At 35.5% G+C, this 23,557-nt stretch overlaps 1 protein-coding gene across 3 annotated transcripts in view; it reads right to left on the bottom strand.

Annotated features, from left to right (window-relative positions):
• The window catches only part of LOC126881404 (solute carrier family 2, facilitated glucose transporter member 1-like), a 204,468-nt gene that overhangs the window by 105,894 nt on the left and 75,017 nt on the right, over positions 1-23,557 (bottom strand). Inside the window, exon 1 of one of the 3 annotated variants that reach the window (XM_050645666.1) lies at positions 3,809-3,849. The exons of 1 other annotated variant lie outside the window; for it this stretch is intronic. In XM_050645666.1, the coding sequence (XP_050501623.1) occupies positions 3,809-3,820 (12 nt within the window). In that variant the 5' untranslated portion in view covers positions 3,821-3,849. Of the gene's footprint in view, positions 1-2,306; positions 2,533-3,808; positions 3,850-23,557 lie in introns of those variants that run through there. One more of the 3 variants, XM_050645665.1, reaches the window with a different exon arrangement.

Below are 23,557 nucleotides of genomic sequence, written 5' to 3' on the forward strand. Positions count from 1 at the left end.
GCTTAGAAATATCAGAGACTGGACCGGCCTTGATTCAACATGTTTGTTTAGAGTCGCATTGGACAGAGACAGATTTGCCAGTGTAGTCGCTAACCTCCACTAAAGGAGAAAGCACCACAAGAAGAAGAAGATCATATAATTAGTTTAAACTCGTTACTCGGGGGGTTTTTGGGGTAATCTATTTTCTTCGATGTAACTATAGTGATCGAAAATGGTGGTATTTTTATTATTATAAGTAAACATAAATTTTTAATATCATAATATATTTATGGTTAAAAAAGTTCATTATACAAAATTTATCGTAATTTATCTTTAAAATTCATTTTCTTCATCATTATCATCTTCTTCTTCATTATTGCCTTCCACTCTCGAGTCCAATGCAATATTTGTGCAATCAGAGCCTGCACAATTTTTGCAAGCTAAATTACAAATTAACCCATGCTTCCTGCACCCGCATGAGTTACCGCAGTCTGACTTACAACTACAGAATATTAAATTTAAAATGTTTGGAGGACCAGGTAGCTAAGTCATTCTAACTGGAATTAATACATTATTTTGTAATTCCCATCCCCAATTGGTTGGGTTCATGTTACTGTCTTCTCCATGCAGCCAAATTTGTGTTTGTAAATATACCCTTTTTAAATGCTGGGTAAATGCATCAACAGATGAAAGAATTTTTCCAATGACAATCTTTTTATTTTGGGCAATAGCCATTAAGTACATTCTGTATCTAGTAATTTTCTCTCAAGGCAAAACCACATCATCCACTTGCGCCTTAATTCAAACTGCTTTAAATGATATGAAATTAGAATTTAGTCGTTGCGATATTTATTCTCAGTGACCCCAAAGACCCCCCGAGTAACAAGTTTGGGCCAATTATTTAACAAATTACTATACTAGTCCAGAGGAAGACGTTTATTACACCTGCTGCAGGCACCAGGTAATTTGCACACTCTTGCCGACCTCATATTCATTTTCAGCGACCCCAAAAACCCCCCGACTAATGAGTGTAAGCCAATTATATGATAAATTACCACAATACTCCAGAGGAAGACGTTTATTACATCCGCTGCAGGCACCAGGTAGTTTGCACACTCTCGCCGACCTCATATTCATTTTCAGCGACCCCAAAAACCCCCCGAGTAATGAGTTTAAGCCAATTATATGATAAATTACCACAATACTCCAGCAGAGGTGTATCCAAGATGATCCTAAGGAGGGGGTTACATCTACTTGAAGGTCTCTGAGGGATATGGAATAATAATGGTGTTAAGCGTATAGAGCTCAAAGTACATCCAAAAAGGGGGTTATAACCCCCAAAACCACTCCTGGTTACGCCTATGTACTCCAGAGGAAGACGTTTATTACACCCGCTGCAGGCACCAGGTAGTTTGCACACTCTCGCCGACCTCATATTCATTTTCAGCGACCCCAAAAACCCCCGAGTAATGAGTTTAAGCCAATTATATGATAAATTACCACAATACTCCAGAGGAAGACGTTTATTACACCCGCTGCAGGCACCAGGTAGTTTGCACACTCTCGCCGACCTCATATTCACTTTCAGCGACCCCAAAAACCCCCCGAGTTACAATTTTGGGCCAATTATTTAACAAATTACCAAAATACTCCAGAGGAAGACGTTTATTACACCCGCTGCAGGCACCAGGTAGTTTGCACACTCTCGCCGAACTCATATTCGTTTTAAGCGACCCCAAAAACCCCCAATTAAGAAAATTGAGTCAATTTTTCCCACTATTCACCGAAATGCATTTTTGAAATGCATTTTGCGTACAAATGCAATTTGAGATTTCTTATTCATTACATTAGTTCACAAAATTTCTTGACATTCTCACGATTCCAACGCACCAAACTGCATTAAAATCTGTCTTACTGCGCCAAAAATCGACAGCAAGGCCTTTTTTGTGCTTCAATGCCTCGACTATATAATGAAAAATTAAAAATATTCGGAGAATGAACAAATAAACTCAGTTGTAACGGTAGGTAGGTATATTGTTTTTGTGGTTTGTAGTCTGTGATAGGGAATTATTTCTTCTTGACTCTTCTTCTGTATCTACGGCAGACCGGCTGATATTATCGAAAGCGATGGGGCCACGGTCGGATGACAGTTAAGACGGATAAGGATAAGGAAGAAATAATTCTACACCGCTGCCTATCGACTACAAAACTCCTAAAGTTTTTGGTAAAAGTTGTTTAGTGGCACATGATAATTTGCTTATATTACACACAAGATAAATATCAAATCAAAGTGGCAAATTTAAAAATAGAACAGAACAAATACTTACTTGTATTACCATCTTTTTATGCACTGATTATAACAGTTACTAAATTTAGTCATAGCATTCAATATTATTTAATGCAATAATTAAAATAATTATTTCGATTCTTTTTGATAACCTTTTTCGGAGCATTGCATAAAATTTATATCTGCTATTTTTATGAATTAAATAAGATTTATCACGTGTCCTTAGTGATAAGAAATTGATGAGGCACTGGACAATTTAATATATATATTGGCAAAATGTTATTTTTCTGTAGATATCATTCTTTTTATATGGTATATTTACTACAAAATACGCTTACATCATTTAAGATTTCTGACGTCAGAACCCCACAACGTTACCAAAACATTAGAATAGTAATTCGATGTATTTTTAAAATGAAGAAATCAATTGGATTTTAAAAATGAAATTAATTACATTTTCAGTTTGTATAAACTGTGTCGTAACCTGATTTTTTTAGGAAAAATACTACAGAGTGTTTCTAAATAAGTATGACAAACTTTAAGAGGTCATTCTACATGAAAACATAAGGACAGTTTTCTCTATATACATAATGTCGGCAAATGCTTGGTTTCCGAGATACGCGGTGTTAAATTGTTTTCAAACTGCCAATATATTTATTGCTCTAAGACCGGTTGAGATATGAAAATGAAATATAGTGGGTTTTAAAAGGTACCTATTTGCGCATTTTTTGAGATACAAATACGAATTTTGTATTCATTATTGGCGCGCATACGGGCAATGATCTCAATTTTTTAAAGAAAAAAAAATAGTACCTCACTGAGATATTTCCAATTAAAAATTATTTTTAAATTCCACGTTTAATTTACGACAAAAATATTTGTTGCCTTTTTTTCATATGAGGCGCCGTTTTTTACACAAAAAAAAATAAAACATCTTAACGCTTACAAAGTATTCGAGGTAGTTTCCGTATGCACAGAAACTTATTTCAAATACTTTGTAAACGTTACGACGTTTTATTTTTTGCATAAAAACGGCACCTTATATGAAAAAAATGCAAGAATGATTTTTTGTCGTAAATTGAACGAGGAAATTAAAACTGATTTTTTATTTAAAATATCTCAGTGGCGTACTATTTTTTTCATTAAACAAATTCAGGACATTACTGTACGTTCGCCCATTATGAATATAAAATTCTTCTGTCATCACTGAAGGTCATTTTGAAAATTGGTTGTAGCTTTGCGCCGAGTTGAAATCTTATTATTGTTATTAGTATTATTGTGCTAGATAGTTCGTGAAATGAAAAATTGGCGCTAACGTCACTGAGATATGTCAAGTTAAAAATCATTTTTAAAGCTCTCGTATAATTTGTGACAAAAAATACTTATATCCTGCTATTTTTCATATGAATGCGCACCAACGCTGAATATAAAATTGTTTAAAAGTTGTTTAGTGACACATTATAATTTGCTTATATTACACACAATTGATAAATATCAAATCACAGTTGCAAATTCAAAAAATAGAATAGAACAAATACGTACTTGTATTACCATCTTCTTATGAACTGATTATAACAGTTACTAAATTTTGTCATATCATTCAATATTATTTATAGTCTAGTAAAATAAGATTACACTACATTTAAATCAAAATGTAAATTCGTACAGGTTGAAACAAATTTTATATCAAAGTTTAGGTGAGTACAAAATATATTTTCAAGGAAGTATCCAAATCATTTAAGGAGATCATTGTTTAAATAATTAAAAAGGGGTAATTTTTGCACAATATTTACTTTTTTAACTGCTGAGGTAATTTACATTTTAATGAAGGTCTTTAGGGTTTTTTTCTACAAAGCTGAAGGACAAATATTTTACCTAAGACTTACTAAATGAAATTGACCCCCTATTTATTTAAATAATTATATATAAAATTTAAAAATCAAATTTGCAAAGAAATATTATTTGCGTTTTAAATAAGCATTATAAATTATTTTATTTAATAGGAGAAGTTGCACTATGTTACCAGTATTAAGCAAAAAAATTGGTTAAAAAATATTTAATAATTTATGAGATATTTAATTTGTTGGTTAAATGTTACTATATATTAATTGCAAAAACGCGGTTGTTACCAAAAGAATATAAATCTGTGTAAAATCTCATTACTTTTATTTTTATGTATATTTTCGATAAATTTAAATTTCAATTTAACTCGCCTCTAAAATGGCATTTGAAGATTGTCCTAATTTGTTGATAATTTGTTTTTTAATAACGTCACGGGGATTAAACATTTTAAAATGCTGTTCCGATAATAGGGTTTCTGGGAATTTTTTACTAATTAACAATTTTTTTTGTCGTTATTTCTTCTTCTTTTTTTCCTTATAGCAAAAGATACTTAATATAGTTTTGCTTATAGAGGGAGTTTCATTAAGAATGTCCAATCTCTGAGTTGTAGATTGTAGACCTCAAAATATTAAGATTTAACCAAAATTACTTAAATAAAATATGACAACTTATTGAGTTGAGGGTGTTTTATTTAAAAATTTAAAAACTATTTTTGCTCAGTATTTTAAAACTATTCGACGTATCCTTTTCATACTTGGTAGAAAGTGTAAGTACTATGCACCCTATGAAATTATGTTAAATAACTACAGGTTTCCGGCTATGACCAGAGGCGTACTACAGGAGAAAGCAAATGATTGACCCTTCCCAAATTCTACGTCACTGGAGAAATTGCCATTTTAGCACAATTTTTAGATTCTTCAATACTCTCTATGTAAATAACATACTCTTCACTCGTACCGATAAAGGCATTAGTTTTCGAGATATTTGAAGTTAAATATGTAACGGCATAGTTATTATGATTAATGTTTTGTGCCGCTTAATTTTTAATTTCAAATATCTCGAAAGCTAATGATTTTATCATTAAGACTAAAGAGTATATTATTCATTCTTAACGATAAAATTATTAGTTTTCGAGAAATTTAAAACTAAAAATTATACGGCACAATACATTAATCAAAATAGTTAAATAACGTGCCGTTACATGTTTAACTTCAAATATCTCGAAGACTTATGACTTTATCGTTACGAGTGAAGAGGATGTTATTTACATACAGAGTATTGGAGAATCTACAAATTGTGCTAAAATGGCAATTTCACCAGTGACGTAGAATTTGGGAAGGGTCAACCATGTACTGTCCCCTGTCGTACACCTCTGGTGATAGTCGGAAACTTGTATTCAACATAATTTCATAGGGTGTATAGTACTTAGACTTTCTACCAAGTATGAAAAGGATACGTCGAATAGTTTTAAAATAATCAGCAAAAATATTTTTTTATTTGCAAATAAAACACCGTATAACTCAATAAGGAGCCATATTTTATTTACGTGATTTTGGTTAAATCTTAATATTTTTGAGGTCTAGAATCTACAACTCAGAGATTAGATATTTTTAATGAAACCCCCTCTATAAGCAGAACTTTACCTTTTACTATAAGGAAAAAAAGAAGAAGAAAAAACGACAAAAAAATTTGATAATTAATGAAAAATTCCCAGAAACATAATTATCGGAACAACACTTCAAAATGTTTAATCCCCGCGACGTTATTAAAAAAACAAATTATAAACAAATTGAACAATTTTCAAATGCCATTTTAGAGTGGAGTTGAATTGAAATTTGAATTTATCAATACATTTATCGAAAACATACATAAAAATAAAAGTAATGAGATTTTACACAGATTTATATTCTTTTGGTAACAACCGCATTTTTGCAATTGAAAATATAGCAACATTTAATAAACAAATTAAATATCTCATAAATTATTAAATATTTTTTAACCATTTTTTTGCTTATAACTGGTAACATAGCGCAACTTCTCCTATTAAATAAAATAATTTATAGTGATTATTTAAAACGCAAATAATATTTGTTTGCAAATTTGATTTTTAATACTTGTATATAATTATTTAAATAAAGAGGGGGTTAAATTTGATTTAGTAAGTCTTAGGTAAAATATATATCCTTCAACTTTGCAGGAAAAAATCATAAATACCTTCATTAAAATGTAAATTACCTCAGCAGTTAAAAAAGTAAATATTGTGCAAAAATTACCCCTTTTTAATTATTTAAACAATAACCCCCTCATATGATTTGGATACTTTTTTGAAAATATCTTTTGTATTCACCTAAACTTTGATATAAAATTTGTTCCAACCTGTGCGGAATTACATTTTGATTTTTTTTATTTTATTAGGCTATTAATGAATAATTAAAATATTTATTTCGATTCTTTATGATAACCTTTTTCGGAGCGTCGCATAAAATTTATATATTCTATTTTTATGAATTAAATAAGATTTAGCACGTGTCCTTAGTGATAAGAAATTGATGAGGCACTGGACAATCTAATATACAGGATGGGGCATTAGTGTGACAAAGCCCAATTACTCTTATGTCGTAAGAGATACGAAAAATGTATTGAGGTAAAAGTTGGGGCACAGATAGGACCATAATTTAAAAATATTTTCAGATATACAGGGTCACCCGTATTGACAGGGTGACACAAACTTGTTTTTTTTTAATTGAACATCCTGTATATTTTTACATTTTTGGATTCTCCTCGATGCCTTCTTTAATATAATATAGGGTTTTGTAATATTATACGAGATAGTTTAAAAGATAATTAAATTTTTTTGTTATTTCGTAGCAACGTTCATACCCTGTAGAATTGTAGCGATTTTACATCAAAATTTCTATTTTTATTGAAACGATTTTTAATATAGTCTACTATAATTAAACATTCATAGTATAGCGAAATGTTTAATTATAGTGTACAGGGTTGGTCGAAACTCGGAACGAGTATTTTCTGAGTTTTCTTAAATAGAACACCTTGTATATTAGTATTGTAATGAAATGATATTTTATGGTGCTTTTTTTTATTTATTAAGCATTGCCTCTACCTAGGTGCTTTAATTTGTCAGTTATTCGTGATTCTTTAAGCCAAACATTAATTGCAACAAAAATTACGTGAAATTTTATTAAGTGGCCGTGAAAATATTCAATCTAAAATATTTTTTCGAAAAAAAATACATATTAATCTACACAACTTTTACGTAAATAACTTTTTTTCGTATCTCTTACGAGAAACGATTAATTGGACTTTGTCACACTAATGCCCCACTCTGTATATTGGCAAAATGGTATTTTTCTGTATCATCATCATCAATGGCGCTACAACTCTTCGTGAATCTTTGCCGCGTGTACTATTGCCTTCCATGTTTGTCGGTCCTGTGCCACTAATTCCCATTGTGCCACTCCCATTTTCCCTAGATCTTCTTTGACTGCATATTTCCACTTTTTTCTAGGTCGCCCTACAGACCTTCTTCCATCTGGCCTTTCCCAGAACACATTGTTTATAAGGCGATTGTCGTTACTGCGTATCACATGCCCCGACCATCTGAGTATATCAGTCTTTATATATCTCACTAGATTTTCTTTTCTGAATAGAGACTCTAGCTCGTTATTGTATCTGCGCCTCCATTCGTTTATCATGCTGTCTCTGCAAGAGCCATATATCATTCGAAGGATTTTACGTTCCCACACCAGCAATTTATTTACTTCTCTTTTTGTTAGCGTCCATGTTTCGCTTCCATACGCGACTGCTGGTCGTATTATGGTCTTATATATCTGGATTTTTGCACCTCGTGAAAGAAGTTTTGACTTCATTAGATGTTTCATTGCAAAGAAAGATCTGTTTCCTGCCATTATTCGAGTTTTAACTTCTCGCTCTAATTTGTTGTCATTTGTGATTGTTGCTCCTAGATATTTAAATTATTTAACCACTTCGAAATTATGATCGTTTATAGTAATATTTTGCCTTAATCGCCGTCGTTCTGGTTTTGAGACGACCATGTATTTTGTTTTGGCTTCATTTATTTTTAGACCGATGTTTAATGCAGCTTCTTCAAAGCTCGAGAAAATATCCTTAATTTTTCATGTTGATTGTGCTACTGCGTCTACGTCATCGGCAAAGGCGAGTATGGTTTGATTTTTGGATAAATTTTTCGCATGTCATATTCTAAGGCCAGGTTAAACAACAATGGGGATAACGGATCTCCCTGTCTCAGTCCAGAATTTACGCAGAAAGCATTTGATATTTTCCCCCTATTCTAACTTGTGCAAAGGAGTTATGTACACACATTTGTGTTACCGCAGCTAGTTTCTTGGGTACGCCGAGCTCGATCATTGCCTTCCATAATGTTGCACGATTAATTGAATTATAAGCCCGTTTGAAGTCTATAAAGACCTGATGAACGTCCTGATTATGTTCCCAATACTTTTCAAGCATTTGTCTTATTACCCCAGACTGTGGGTGAAAAATAGGTCGATTTCAGGATATAATTCAGGAATTTTTGAAACCTATCAGATGTTGTAAAGGACGATGCCAGGAATAACTTCTACTAAAATGTAACCAAAAATATTGTGCGCTTTTTTTTTATTGCGATTTTCATTTGTTAAATTTGCAATTTTTCATGATTTTTAATTTTGCAGCTTAGGATATTGATTTTAGAGAAAAACTTTTTAATAGAAAGTTGTAGTAAATTAAAAAACCTACAATTTGAGGTATGGTAAGTTTAATTTTGTTAATTGGTTATTGCAAAACAGCCTGCGAAATGTCCAAAATTGCCGTTTTTTACAATTGCATTATTTATTGTACAAATAAGTTTTTTTTTATTTTTTAAAGCTTTAAAATGAAGATCTTTCAATTCCAAACATAAAAAAAATTGTAAAGCCAGATTAACGAATTTGTTGCTTAGATATTATAAATTGTTTATCCCAAGAGGTCAAATGTCGAAGGCTATAACTTTTTGAAAAAAAAATCGTAGAGAGTTGGTGAAACATCCAATCTTCTTCTAAAGAGTTATATTTTCATATTCTGATGTAAATAAATGCGTAAAACATTTTTAAACCTCTAATTTTTGGGTTTGAAAATAAGGGGGCAAAATTCGTTATAAACATTTAGAGCTGAAGCGGCCCTGTACATCCTATGAGTTTCTAACTTCAGATTATTGTTGCTGTTGCTGAAGATGAAACGAAGATTTATAAAAAAATAAAAAATTTCTACGACTAATTGAAGCCGAGATAATTTTTGGGTTTGAAAATAATGGGGCAAATTTCGTTATAAACATTTAGAGCTGAAGCGCCCCTGTACATCCTATGAGTTTCTAACTTACAGATTATTGTTACTGAGGACAAAACGGAGATTTATAAAAAAAATAAAAATTTTCTACAACCAACTGAAGCCGAGATAATTGTTTTTTTTTTTTCTTAAATCGTAGTGCCTTTATTTATAACAATTAAGAAATTATTTTACAGTCATTGACTAAAGAAAGACTTATATTATCTTAAAATAAAAATTATTATAAAATATAATTACATTTAATTATTAAAAATTATTTTTAAAATCGGTGTTTTTGCGAGCGGCCGAATTTTGCAAATCGCCTGGCTCGCTTCAAATCCGCGCGCTCGGAAAATTTTAACGTAACTTGTATTAAATTTTGTCAGAAAACAATTTAATAATATTACCATTATAATATACAGTCTATTTACCACTGTATTTGTTTTTCTTGATAATATTTTATATGTGAAATTTCATTTCTGAAGAAATAATATTACAAAAATGATACATATACAGGGTAGCGAGAAAGTATGGAAACACGGTGATTTCTCGGAAACCGCTCTAACGATTTTTATAAATTTTGGTGGGTAGGGGTGACCTAATGCGGCTGATATTATAGTGGTAATTACATTGTTGTCAAATCTTCCGTTTTTCTGGAAATCTAATGAACTTTCTTATTTTAAATAGAACACCCTGTATATTTTTTGCGTTTTGAAGTCCTTAAGAAATATTGATTATTTTTCATGTTATGTTCCCTATACCTAAATGCCATAATTTCGGAGTTATTGCTACATTTATTAAAAAAAAAATTTAACAAATACAAATTTATTTTTTTGGTCCGGGTAGATATTATTTTAGGTTCTTTGGGTCATTGGAAACAAAAAAGTCTTGTGTAATTTTCCTAAAAAGTTAATCGTTTCCGAGTTATAAACAATTTAAAACTGAAAAAAATTGAAAAATGACGATTTTTAAGGTTCAAAAACACAAGTAGAAAAATCATTTTTAAAATTACGAAGTATGTACCTAAATTCAAGCTTAAACCTTTTTTTATCAGATATCTATAAGAATTTTTGGCATATTTTATTCTAAAACATTGTTTTTTTTAATTGTTAATAAAGCTCATATGCGTGGATGGGCTATTGGGCTGCATTAACAAATAAAAAATAATGTTTTAGAATGAAATAAGACCAAATCACTTATCGGCATCTGATAAAATAAGGTTTGAACTTGAATTTAGGCACTTCATAATTTCAAAAATAATATTTTTTACTTATGTTCTTGAACCCAGAAAATCGTCATTTTTCGATTTTTTTCAGTTTTAATATGTTTATAAATCGGAAACGATTAACTTTTGAGGAAAATTACAAAAGACCTTTCTTGTTCCCAATGACCCAAAGAACCTAAAATAATATCTACCCGGTCCAAAAAAATAAATTTGTATAATTTTTGTTGAATATTTTTTTTAATAAATGTAGCAATAACTCCGAAATTATGGCATTTATTTATAGGGAACATAACATGAAAAATAATCAGTATTTCTTAAGGACTTCAAAACACAAAAAATATACAGGGTGTTACATTTAAAATAAGAAAGTTCATTCGATTTTCAGAAAAACGGAAGATTTGACAACAATGTAATTACCACTATAATATCGTCCGTATTAGAATACCCTTACCCACCAAAATTTATATCAAGCGTTCAAGCGGTTTTCGAGAAATTACCGTGTTTCCATACTTTCTCGCTACCCTGTATATGAAATATATAACTATATTTTTAATTTTTTCATTGTTACATAAATATAATAATAATAATAATAATAATAATAATAACCTGTGGGAGTTTTTTGTCAGTTCTTCTATCAGGCGCGGCCCCCTGCGAATGGGGGATGCTTTCTGGGTATTCGTAGCGCCAATACCCAGAGAGTAGCAGGGATACTTGCCGTGGAACAAAAACTGACACCTGGCAGTAGGTATAAAATGCACACCCATGAGAATGGAGAATAATAATTTATGTTTAGGATCGCTGCCTGGGGATCGCCAGGGCACGTCTGGAGCCGGCGCTGGACGTGACAGCATGCGGGACGTCGGTGGCAGGGTGTTGAGGAGGCGGGCCCCTGTCATACAATCAGCTACAGCCCAACCACAACCACAACCACAAGCGAGCCAAACAACAACAAGAGCTCCACCCGCCGAAGGTGCTGCGCTGGATCATCAGCCGGCGCTCACTCAAGCGGGACGACTGAGGCAGCGCATGAAATGGACTGTGTCCATTAATGAAAACATTTTGCGCTTCTACTACAAGGTGACAAACCTCGGTCAAGAAACAATCGGCTACCGACAACAGCTGTATGCCGAATTTTGCAGGACGTACCCAGATATTCAAGTATCGGAGCAACGAGTATCAGACCAATACCGGGTAATTATAAGAAACAACCTTATCTCAGAGACTAGACGCAATATCATCAGAAGCGAAGTCGAACAGGAGATCCATAACGATGTTGTAATTGAAGATCAAGTCCCCAATGAAGTGCATGAGCAGATTCCTGAGCTTGCCATACAAGAAACTCAACCTGACAATACAGAGCAGGAAAACAACGAGCTACATGATAACCTAGTAAGCGAAATGGCACGTGCTGTACAAGAGTTTAATGGAACAAACCCACTTAGCAGACCACCGCTACCACGAATAAACTCTTGTAAGAGACTAGGTGTGCTGTTACAAATTGTGAACACTGAAGTCCTACCCAATTATGTCGTAGAAGCCCACGCATTAGAGTATCTGCACATGCTAATCTACTGTGCAGCAACAGCAATTGCTAATGTAATGGGCATTAAGATCAGAACACGACGGGGTACTAATAACGAAAGGACTGGTAGCAGAATTGCACCCTGGGAAAAAAGACTGCTCGGAAAGATTGAATTGCTGCGTAGGGACATTGGTCAAGTCACAGAATATATACGAGGTGTAAGAAGTACAAGAGTCATCAGGAGAGCTGAAGAAATAATACGGAATACTGCAATACACTCAAGATGCGATCCAGAAAACAACACAGCCCAACAGTGCCTGGATACATTAAAACAAAGACTCTCAATTTATTCAGGACGACTAAGAAGGTACAAAGTGAGTAACAACCGAAAATCCGACAATGCCCTTTTTGAGACTGCTGAGAAGGCGTTCTATCGGAAACTCAATTCCGCCGTAGAAAATCTCGATAAGTCTTATCCAAGCCAAGAAGAAATTCATGAGTTTTGGGGAAATCAACTTTCCACACCAGCTGCTCTTAACAACAATGCAGTGTGGATAGAAGATACGGCACAGAACTGCCAACACTACACTACTACTCTCTACGAACCCTTCACCACTGAAGAAGTCTCAAATATCATCAAAGAGCTTCATAACTGGAAATCTCCTGGACCAGACGGAGTTCAAAACTTTTGGCTCAAGAAGTTTTGGAGTGTTCATGAATACTTATCAACACTAATTAATCATGTTATTTCTAATCCGCAGGATATACCATCATTCCTAACTCAGGGAACCACTTATTTAATACCGAAGGATCAAAATAACACCCAAGGTCCAGCAAAATACCGCCCAATTACTTGTCTTCCAACTTTGTATAAATTGGTCACATCCTGTGTAGCCCGGCGTATCTACCAACACTGTGCTCTGAACAATATCATAGAGCCTCAACAGAAAGGATGTGCTAAGGGTTCCATGGGTTGCAAAGAACAACTTATCATCGATTCAGTCATTTCTAATCAAGCATATTCCAAAAAGAGGAACCTATTTACTGCTTTTATTGATTACAAGAAGGCCTTTGATTCAGTGCCGCATGAATGGCTTATAGATATATTGAGAATATATAAAGTCGATGATAATATAGTGACCTTTTTACAACATATAATAACAAAGTGGAAAACCAGAATTCACCTTCAAATACCTGGTGAAAGTAACATCGAAACTGAAAATATCGCAATCAGCCAGGGCCTGTTTCAAGGAGATTCGTTGAGTCCTCTGTGGTTCTGTCTAGCTATGAACCCACTATCTCAGCTATTAAACTCCACAGATGCAGGTTTTGGCATCAAAAATAACAACAATGTGGTGGCGAAGCTTAATCATTTATTGTACATGGATGATTTGAAATTAATGGCTTCCACTCGAAACCAACTCGACGAGATGCTAAAAACTGTAGAAACTTTTTCTAATGATATTAGTATGCACTTCGGACTAGACAAGTGCCGTATTTTAAATATAGTCAGAGGAAAAGTACAGCCCGGAGGATTTGATATGCAAAATGGCCAGAACATCGAGGCCATGGGTGAAAACGATATGTATAAATATCTTGGAGTAAAGCAAGCGCGGAAAATTGACCATAAACAAATGAAAACAGAGATTACTACTGAGTTTATACGAAGGGTAAAACAGCTGCTTCGCTCACACCTTAACAGTAGAAATTTGTTTAAGGCACTAAACACCTACGCATGTTCCGCGCTTAGCTACTCATTTGGTATTATTAAGTGGACAAAAACAGATATAGATGCTCTTCAACGAAAAGTACGAACACACCTCACAAAGACACAAAAACACCATCCTAAAAGTGCAGTAGAAAGAACAACATTACCACGGAATCTAGGAGGAAGAGGACTTATGGATATAGGTGAGCAATTAGATAAACAAATTGCTAATTTAAGAACTTATTTTCAGATGCAGGCTGAGACATCTACTCTACATCGCGCTATCTGCGCAGTAGATGACACAACACCGATCAAACTGAGGGAACCAGAAATGCGCATAAACCACCTTACTAAGGACGAAAAAGTGCGCGCCTGGATGGGTAAACCTCTGCACGGGCGACATCCCAATGAGGTCAGCCAAGATTATGTCGACAATATAGCGTCGAACTACTGGTTGACATCAGGAAGGATGTTTCCTGAAACGGAGGGTTCATTACTGGCCATTCAGGATCAGGTTATACCAACCAGAAATTACCTGAAATATATCATCAAAGACCCTCAGGTTCAAAACGACAGATGCCGATATGGATGTCAAGCCCAAGAAACCATCCAACATCTTACAGGGGGCTGCCAGGCATTTGCTGCAACTGAATACAAGGAACGGCATGATGCAGTGGGAAAAATCCTTCATCAAGAGATAGCTATCAAGCTGGGACTTCTCCAAACAGACCATCTCCCGTATTATCAATACGTCCCTGAGAGTATGCTTGAGGATGGCAACTACAAGCTATACTGGGACCGCACTGTGCTCACAGACCAAACAGTGGCACATAATAGGCCAGATCTCGTACTAGTTAATAAATTAACAAGACAAACAACACTAATTGATGTGGCGATACCTAACAACAATAATCTACGTAGTAAATTTACTGAAAAGATCGCCAAATACAGAGATCTAGAAATTCAAATAAGAAGGCAATGGAGAATGCGAAGTACCCAAACGATACCGATTATTATTTCTACTACTGGAGTCATTCCGAAGACCCTCCTCGAAAGCATAAAAAAGCTGGGTCTGAATGAACATCTTTATAAGACCATGCAGAAAGCTGTACTACTCGCGACGGCCAGATGCGTACGAAAATTTCTGGGAGATGCACCTGCATTCCAAGTCACCTAGGGCTCGATAACACGGAAAGAGTCCCACCAGAGCTCAATCCTTTTGATACCGTAGGTATCTGGGATGAGTCAATTTTCCCCTTTAGAGGGAGCGTGAGCCGTATGGCTAAATCTGGATAATAATAATAATAAGAGAGCTCAATCCTTTTGATACCGCAGGTATCTGGGATGAGTCAATTTTCCCCTTAGAGGGAGTGTGAGCCGTATGGCTAAATCTGGATAATAATGAGAATTTTCGTAATCTGCCGCGGCGGCCAGATGTGTACGAAAATTTCTGGGAGATACTCCAGCATACCAAGTCACCTAGGGCTCGATAACACGGAAAGAGTCCCACCAGAGCTCAATCCTTTTGATACCATAGGTATCTGGGATGAGTTAATTTTCCCCTTAGAGGGAGTGTGAGCCGTATGGCTAAATCTGGATAATAATAATAATAATAACAACAAGAACAACAACCACAAGCGAGCCAAACAACAGCAAGAGCTCCACTCGCTGAAGGTGCTGCGCCGGAACATCAGCCGGCGCTCACTCAAGCGGGACGACCGAGGCAGCGCATGAAATGGACTGTGTCCATTAACGAAAGCATTTTGCGCTTCTATTATAAGGTGACAAACCTCGGTCAAGAAACGATCGGCTACAGACAACAGCTGTATGCCGAATTTTGCAGGGAGTACCCAGATATTCAAGTATCGGAGCAAAGAGTATCAGATCAATACCGGGTAATCGTAAGAAACAACCTTATCCCAGAGACTAGACGCAATACGATCAAAAGCGAAGTCGAACGGGAGATTAATAACCAAGAGCTAGTTTTAGATCAAGTCCCTAATGAAATCCTTGATGAGCAGATTCCTGAGATTCCCATACCAGAAACTCAACCTGACAATACACAGCAGGAAAACAACGAGTTGCGCGATAGTCTAGAGAACGAAATGGCTCGTGCCGTACAAGAGTTTAATGGAACAGATCCACTTAGCAGACCACCGCTACCACGAATAAACTCTTGTAAGAAACTAGGTGCCCTGTTACAAATTGTGAATACTGAAGTCCTACCCAATTATGTCGTAGAAGCCCACACATTGGAATATCTGCATATGCTAATCTACTGTGCAGCTACAGCAATTGCCAATGTAATGGGCGTTAAGATCAGAATACGACGGGGTACTAATAACGGAAGGACTGGTAACAGAATTGCACCCTGGGAAAAAAGATTTCTCGGAAAAATTGAATTACTGCGTAGGGATATTGGTCAAGTCACAGAATATATAAGAGGTGTTACAAGTAGAAAAGTCATTAAAAGAGCTGAAGAAATAATGCGGAGCACTGCAAGACACTCGAGATACGATCCAGAAAATAACACAGCCCAACAGTGTCTGGATACATTAAAACAAAAACTCTCCGTCTATTCAGGACGATTAAGAAGGTATAAAGTTAGTAACAGCCGAAAATGTGACAATGCACTTTTTGAGAACTCTGAGAAGGCGTTCTACCGAAAACTCAATTCCACCGTAGAAAGTGTCGACAAGTCTTACCCAAGCCAAGAAGAAATTCATGAGTTTTGGGGAAATCAACTTTCCACACCAGCTGCTTTTAACAACAATGCTGGCTGGATAGAAGATACGACGCACAACTGTCACCACTACGTCACTGCTAACTACGAACCATTCACGACTGAAGAAGTCTCAAATGTCATCAAAGAGCTTCATAACTGGAAATCTCCTGGACCAGACGGCGTTCAGAACTTCTGGCTTAAAAAGTTTTGGAGTATTCATGAGTGCTTATCAACATTAATTAATCATGTTATTTCTAATCCGCAGGAATTACCATCATTTCTAACTCAGGGAACTACTTATTTAATACCCAAGGATCAAAATAACACCCAAGATCCATCCAAGTACCGCCCAATTACTTGTCTTCCAACTTTGTATAAATTGGTCACATCCTGTGTAACCCGGCGTATCTACCAACACTGTGCTCTAAACAATATCATAGAGCCTCAACAGAAAGGATGCGCTCAGGGTTCCATGGGTTGCAAAGAACAGCTTATCATCGACTCAGTCATTTCTAACCAGGCATTCACTAAAAAAAGAAACCTTTTTACTGCTTTTATTGACTATAAAAAGGCCTTTGATTCAGTACCGCATGAATGGCTAATAGATATATTGAAAACATACAAAGTAGATGATAACATAGTGACCTTTTTAAGGCATATAATGAGAGATTGGAAGACTAAAATTCACCTCCAAATACCTGGTGAAAACAATATCGAAACCGAAAATATCGCAATCAACCGGGGTCTATTTCAAGGAGACTCGTTGAGTCCATTGTGGTTTTGTTTAGCTTTGAACCCCCTTTCCCAACTATTAAACTCCACTGACTCAGGTTTTAGCATTAAAACCAATAATACTGTGGTAGCGAAGCTCAATCATCTGTTGTATATGGATGATTTGAAATTAATGGCTTCCACTCGAGAACACCTAGAAGAGATGCTAAAAACTGTAGAAACATTTTCTAATGATATTAGTATGCAGTTCGGTCTAGACAAGTGCCGTGTTTTGAATATAGTCAGAGGAAAGGTACAGCCCGGTGGATTCGATATGCAAAATGGCCAGAACATCGAGGCCATGGGCGACAACGATATGTACAAATATCTTGGAGTAAAGCAGGCGCGGAAAATTGACCATAAGCAAATGAAAACTGAGATAACAACTGAGTTTATAAGAAGCGTAAAACAGCTGCTTCGTTCACAGCTTAACAGTAAAAATTTGTTTAAGGCAATAAACACCTACGCTTGTTCCGCGCTTAGCTATTCATTTGGTATTGTTAAGTGGACAAAAACGGATATAGAAAATCTTCAGCGAAAAGTACGAACACACCTCACAAAGGCACAAAAACACCACCCTAAAAGTGCAGTAGAACGAACGACATTACCCCGGTATTTAGGAGGAAGAGGACTTATGGATATAGGTGAGCAATTAGATAAACAAATTGCTAATTTAAGAACTTATTTTCAGATGCAGGCTGAGACATCTACTCTACATCGCGCTATCTGCGCAGTAGATGACACAACACCGATCAAACTGAGGGAAGCAGAACTGCGCATAAACCACCTTACTAAGGACGAAAAAGTGCGCGCCTGGATGGGTAAACCTTTGCACGGGCGACATCCCAATGAGGTCAGCCAAGATTATGTCGACAATATAGCGTCGAACTGCTGGTTGACATCAGGAAAGATGTTCCCTGAAACGGAGGGTTCATTACTTGCCATTCAGGATCAGGTTATACCAACCAGAAACTACCTGAAATATATCATAAAAGACCCTCAGGTTCAAAACGACAGATGCCGATATGGATGTTAAGCCCAAGAAACCATCCAACATCTTACAGGGGGTTGCCAGGCATTTGCTGCAACTGAATACAAGGAACGGCATGACGCAGTGGGAAAAATCCTTCATCAAGAGATAGCTATCAAGCTGGGACTTCTCCAAACGGACCATCTCCCGTATTATCAATACGTCCCTGAGAGTATGCTTGAGGATGGCAACTACAAGCTATACTGGGACCGCACTGTGCTCACAGACCAAACAGTGGCACATAATAGACCAGATCTCGTACTAGTTAATAAATTAACAAGACAAACAACACTAATTGATGTGGCGATACCTAACAACAATAATCTACGTAGTAAATTCACTGAAAAGATCGCCAAGTACAGAGATCTAGAAATTCAAATACGAAGGCAATGGAGAATGCAAAGTACCCAGACGATACCTATTGTTATATCTACTACTGGAGTCATTCCGAAGAACCTCCTCGAAAGCATAAAAAGGCTGGGTCTAAATGAACATCTTTACAAGACCATGCAGAAAGCGGTACTACTCGCAACGGCCAGATGTGTACGAAAATTTTTGGGAGATACACCTGCATACCAAGTCACCTAGGGCTCGATAACACGGAAAGAGTCCCACCAGAGCTCAATCCTTTTGATACCGTAGGTATCTGGGATGAGTCAATTTTCCCCTTAGAGGAAGTGTGAGCCGTATGGCTAAATCGGGATAATAATAATGTTTAATAAGGTGAGCAATTAGATAAACAAATTGCTAATTGCTAATGGATGTCAAGCCCAAGAATCCATCCAACATCTTACCGGGGGCTGCCAGGCGTTTGTCGGAACTGATTATAAAGAACGCCATGACTCAGTAGGAAAGATTCTCCACCAAGAACTAGCTAACAAACTTGGACTTCTCCAAGCCGATCATCTTCCTTATTATCAATATGTCCCTGATAGAATGCTTGAAAACGACAACTACAAGCTATACTGGGATCGCACTGTGCTCACAGACCAAACAGTGGCGCATAATAGACCGGATCTCATACTAGTTAATAAACTTACTAGGCAAACAACATTAATAGAGGTGGCGATACCTAACAACAATAATCTGCGTGTTAAGCACAACGAAAAAATCGCCAGGTATAGAGATCTCTAAATACAAATAAGGAGACAATGGAGAATGGAAAGTACCCAGACAATACCTATTATTATTTCTACTACTGAAGTCATTCCAAAGAACCTCATAGAAAACATCAAAAAGCTGGGTCTAAATGAACATCTTTACAAGACTATGCAGAAAGCTGTGCTACTCTCGACCTCCAGATGCGTGCGAAAATTTTTGGGAGATACTCCGGCGTACCAAGTCACCTAGGGCTCGATAACACGGAAAGAGTCCCACCAGAGCTCAATCCTTTTGATACCCTAGGTATCTGGGATGAGTGAATTTTCCCCTTAGAGGGAGTGCGGGCCGTATGGCTAAATCTGGGATGTTTAATAAGGTGAGCAATTAAATAAATAAATTGCTAATTTAAGAACTTATTTTCAGATGCAGGCTGAGACATCTACTCTACATCTCGCTATCTGCGCAGTAGATGACACAACACCGATCAAACTGAGGGAAGCAGAACTGCGCATAAACCACCTTACTAAGGACGAAAAAGTGCGCGCCTGGATGGGTAAACCTTTGCACGGGCGACATCCCAATGAGGTCAGCCAAGATTATGTCGACAATATAGCGTCGAACTACTGGTTGACATCAGGAAAGATGTTCCCTGAAACGGAGGGTTCATTACTGGCCATTCAGGATCAGGTTATACCAACCAGAAACTACCTGAAATATATCATCAAAGACCCTCAGGTTCAAAACGACAGATGCCGATATGGATGTCAAGCCCAAGAAACCATCCAACATCTTACAGGGGGCTGCCAGGCATTTGCTGCAACTGAATACAAGGAACGGCATGACGCAGTGGGAAAAATCCTTCATCAAGAGATAGCTATCAAGCTGGGACTTCTCCAAACGGACCATCTCCCGTATTATCAATACGTCCCTGAGAGTATGCTTGAGGATGGCAACTACAAGCTATACTGGGACCGCACTGTGCTCACAGACCAAACAGTGGCACATAATAGACCAGATCTCGTACTAGTTAATAAATTAACAAGACAAACAACACTAATTGATGTGGCGATACCTAACAACAATAATCTACGTAGTAAATTCACTGAAAAGATCGCCAAGTACAGAGATCTAGAAATTCAAATACGAAGGCAATGGAGAATGCAAAGTACCCAAACGATACCTATTGTTATGGCTACTACTGGAGTCATTCCGAAGAACCTCCTCGAAAGCATAAAAAGGCTGGGTCTAAATGAACATCTTTACAAGACCATGCAGAAAGCTGTACTACTCGCAACGGCACCCGTGTTGAGCTGGCCCCCCCCCACTTGCAAAAATTAAAAAACAAATAGCCCTGATTTATGAGCTATTTATGAGCTCTCATATTCCGCAAACTAAAAATTTTGAGCTCGTTCCACTGAGCAGGAATTTAATACCCTGAGTCAGCCCCCCCCCCCCCACTACTTAAAAATAGGAATATTGAATCGGTTTTTGCGGCAGAATTACGAGCTATTTATGAGCTCTTGAAATTATATAGTTTCGATTTTTGAGCTCATCCCCTTCACCCCCAAACAACCCTTTAATTGATTTAACTTAAGAGAAAGATGCTGAGAAAACTTAAAATATATCATATTGCGGATATAATTCCTATAGCTTATATACTCTAAGAATAAACTATTAAATCAAGGTCATTTCGATTATTGAGCTACAACCCCTTCGCAAGAAAACCACCCTATCTTCCCGGCTTAAGAGAAAGTTGTACTTAAAATGCGTTAAACTAATTATTTGGCGACTACATATCATTTAATAATTTATAAGCTTCCAAATTACGCGCATTTAGATCAGTAAATTGCAATTTATTTTGTATAGTGCAGTCACTGAAGGTAAAAATCAACGATTACCTTCAATTTCGGTGAACCTTCATCGATTTTCACGAAAATTGGTCAGTGGTTAGAGGATACGTCAAGAAACAAAGGTGACATGGTACCACCTTGCGCCTTTACCCTGAGGGTGGATACCGCCCCTTCTCGGGGGTGAAAATTATTTTATAAAAAATAATTGCACAAATCAATAAAAGAACAAATTAAAAGCAAAATTTATTATATAAAGTTAATAAAATAAGTCAATACTTTTTAAGTTATTAAAGATCAAAGATTTTAATTATTTGTGAAAAAAATGCATGTTTTGAAGAGGTTTTTTGTAAATCACTGAAAAACTGTAAGTTTTTACAAAAAAGTTAATAGTAGTTTAATTCGTATAGCTTATATTCTAAGAATAAACTCTAAAATCACGCGCCTTTCGATTATTGAACTACAACCCCTTCGCAAGAAAACCATCCCATATTCCCGGCTTAAGAGAGGGTTGTACTTAAAATAATTTAAATTAATTATTTGTCGACTATATATTGTTTAATAATTTATGAGCTCGCAAAATATACGCATCTCAATTATTGAATTGCCATGTTCTTTCTATAGTGCAGTCACTGAAGGTAAAAATCAACTATGACCTTCGATTTCGGTAAATCTCCATTCATTTTCACGAAAATTCGTGAGCGGATTTTTATACTATCAACTTTTTCTGGATCTTATTTTTGATGGGTATTTCTAAGTACTTTGACAAGTATTTAGTACCTAAGTATTATAAAATGCATCTTTTTCCCGTTATTTAAACTTGAACCATTAGATTTGAACAGTCGCGGAAAAAAATATACATTTAATTACCAATAACTTACTTTAAATTAACATTAAAGGTTTTTCAAGTAAGCAATTTATTATATTTTTTATTAGCTTCAATTTTAGTGATGAAAACTTTTTTGTAAAAACTTACAGTTTTTGAGTCATTTATGAAAAATCGCTCTAAAGCATGCATTTTCTTTCCAAAAATTAAAATATTAATTTGATCTTTAATAACTCAAAAAGTATTAATTTATTTTAATCACATTATATAACAAATTTTGCTTACAATTTGTCCCTCTCTCGATTTGTGGGGTTATTTTTAATAAAGTAATTTTCACTCCCGAGAAGGGGTGACATGTACCCCAGGCTAAAACCCCAAGTTATTATTGTCAATTCGTGAAAATAAATGGAGATTTACCGAAATCGAAGGTAATAGTTGATTTTTACCTTCAGTGACTGCACTATAGAAAGAAAATGGCAATTCAATAATTGAGAAGCGTATATTTTGCAAGCTAATAAATTATTAAACGATATGTAGTCGCCAAATAATCAATTTAAATTATTTTAAGAACAACTCTCTCTTAAGCCGGGAAAATGGGGTCGTTTTCTTGCGAAGGGGTTGTAGCTATATAATCGAAAGGTGCGTGATTTAAGAGTTTATTCTTAGAATATAAGCTATACGAATTAAACTACTATTAACTTTTTTGTAAAAACTTACAGTTTTTCAGTGATTTACAAAAAACCTCTTCAAAACATGCATTTTTTTCACTAATAATTAAAATCTTTGATCTTTAATAACTTAAAAAGTATTGACTTATTTTATTAACTTTATATAATAAATTTTGCTTTTAATTTGTTCTTTTATTAATTTGTGCAGTTATTTTTTATAAAATAATTTTCACCCCCGAGAAGGGGCGGTATCCACCCTCAGGGTAAAGGCGCAAGGTGGTACCATGTCACCTTTGTTTCTTGACGTATCCTCTAACCACTGACCAATTTTTGTGAAAATCGATGAAGGTTCACCGAACTTGAAGGTAATCGTTGATTTTTACCTTCAGTGACTGCACTATACAAAATAAATTGCAATTTACTGATCTAAATGCGCGTAATTTGGAAGCTTATTAATTATTAAATGATATGTATTCGCCAAATAATTAGTTTAACGCATTTCAAGTACAACTTTCTCTTAGGCCGGGAAGATAGGGTGGTTTTCTTGCGAAGGGGTTGTAGCTCAATAATCGAGATGCCCTTGATTTAATAGTTTATTCTTAGAGTATATAAGCTATAGGAATTATATACGCAATACGATATATTTTAAGTTTTCTCAGCATCTTTCTCTTAAGTTAAATCAATTA

The sequence above is a fragment of the Diabrotica virgifera genome, chromosome 3 (genome assembly GCF_917563875.1).
Source record: "Diabrotica virgifera virgifera chromosome 3, PGI_DIABVI_V3a".
Taxonomy (NCBI): domain Eukaryota; kingdom Metazoa; phylum Arthropoda; class Insecta; order Coleoptera; family Chrysomelidae; genus Diabrotica; species Diabrotica virgifera.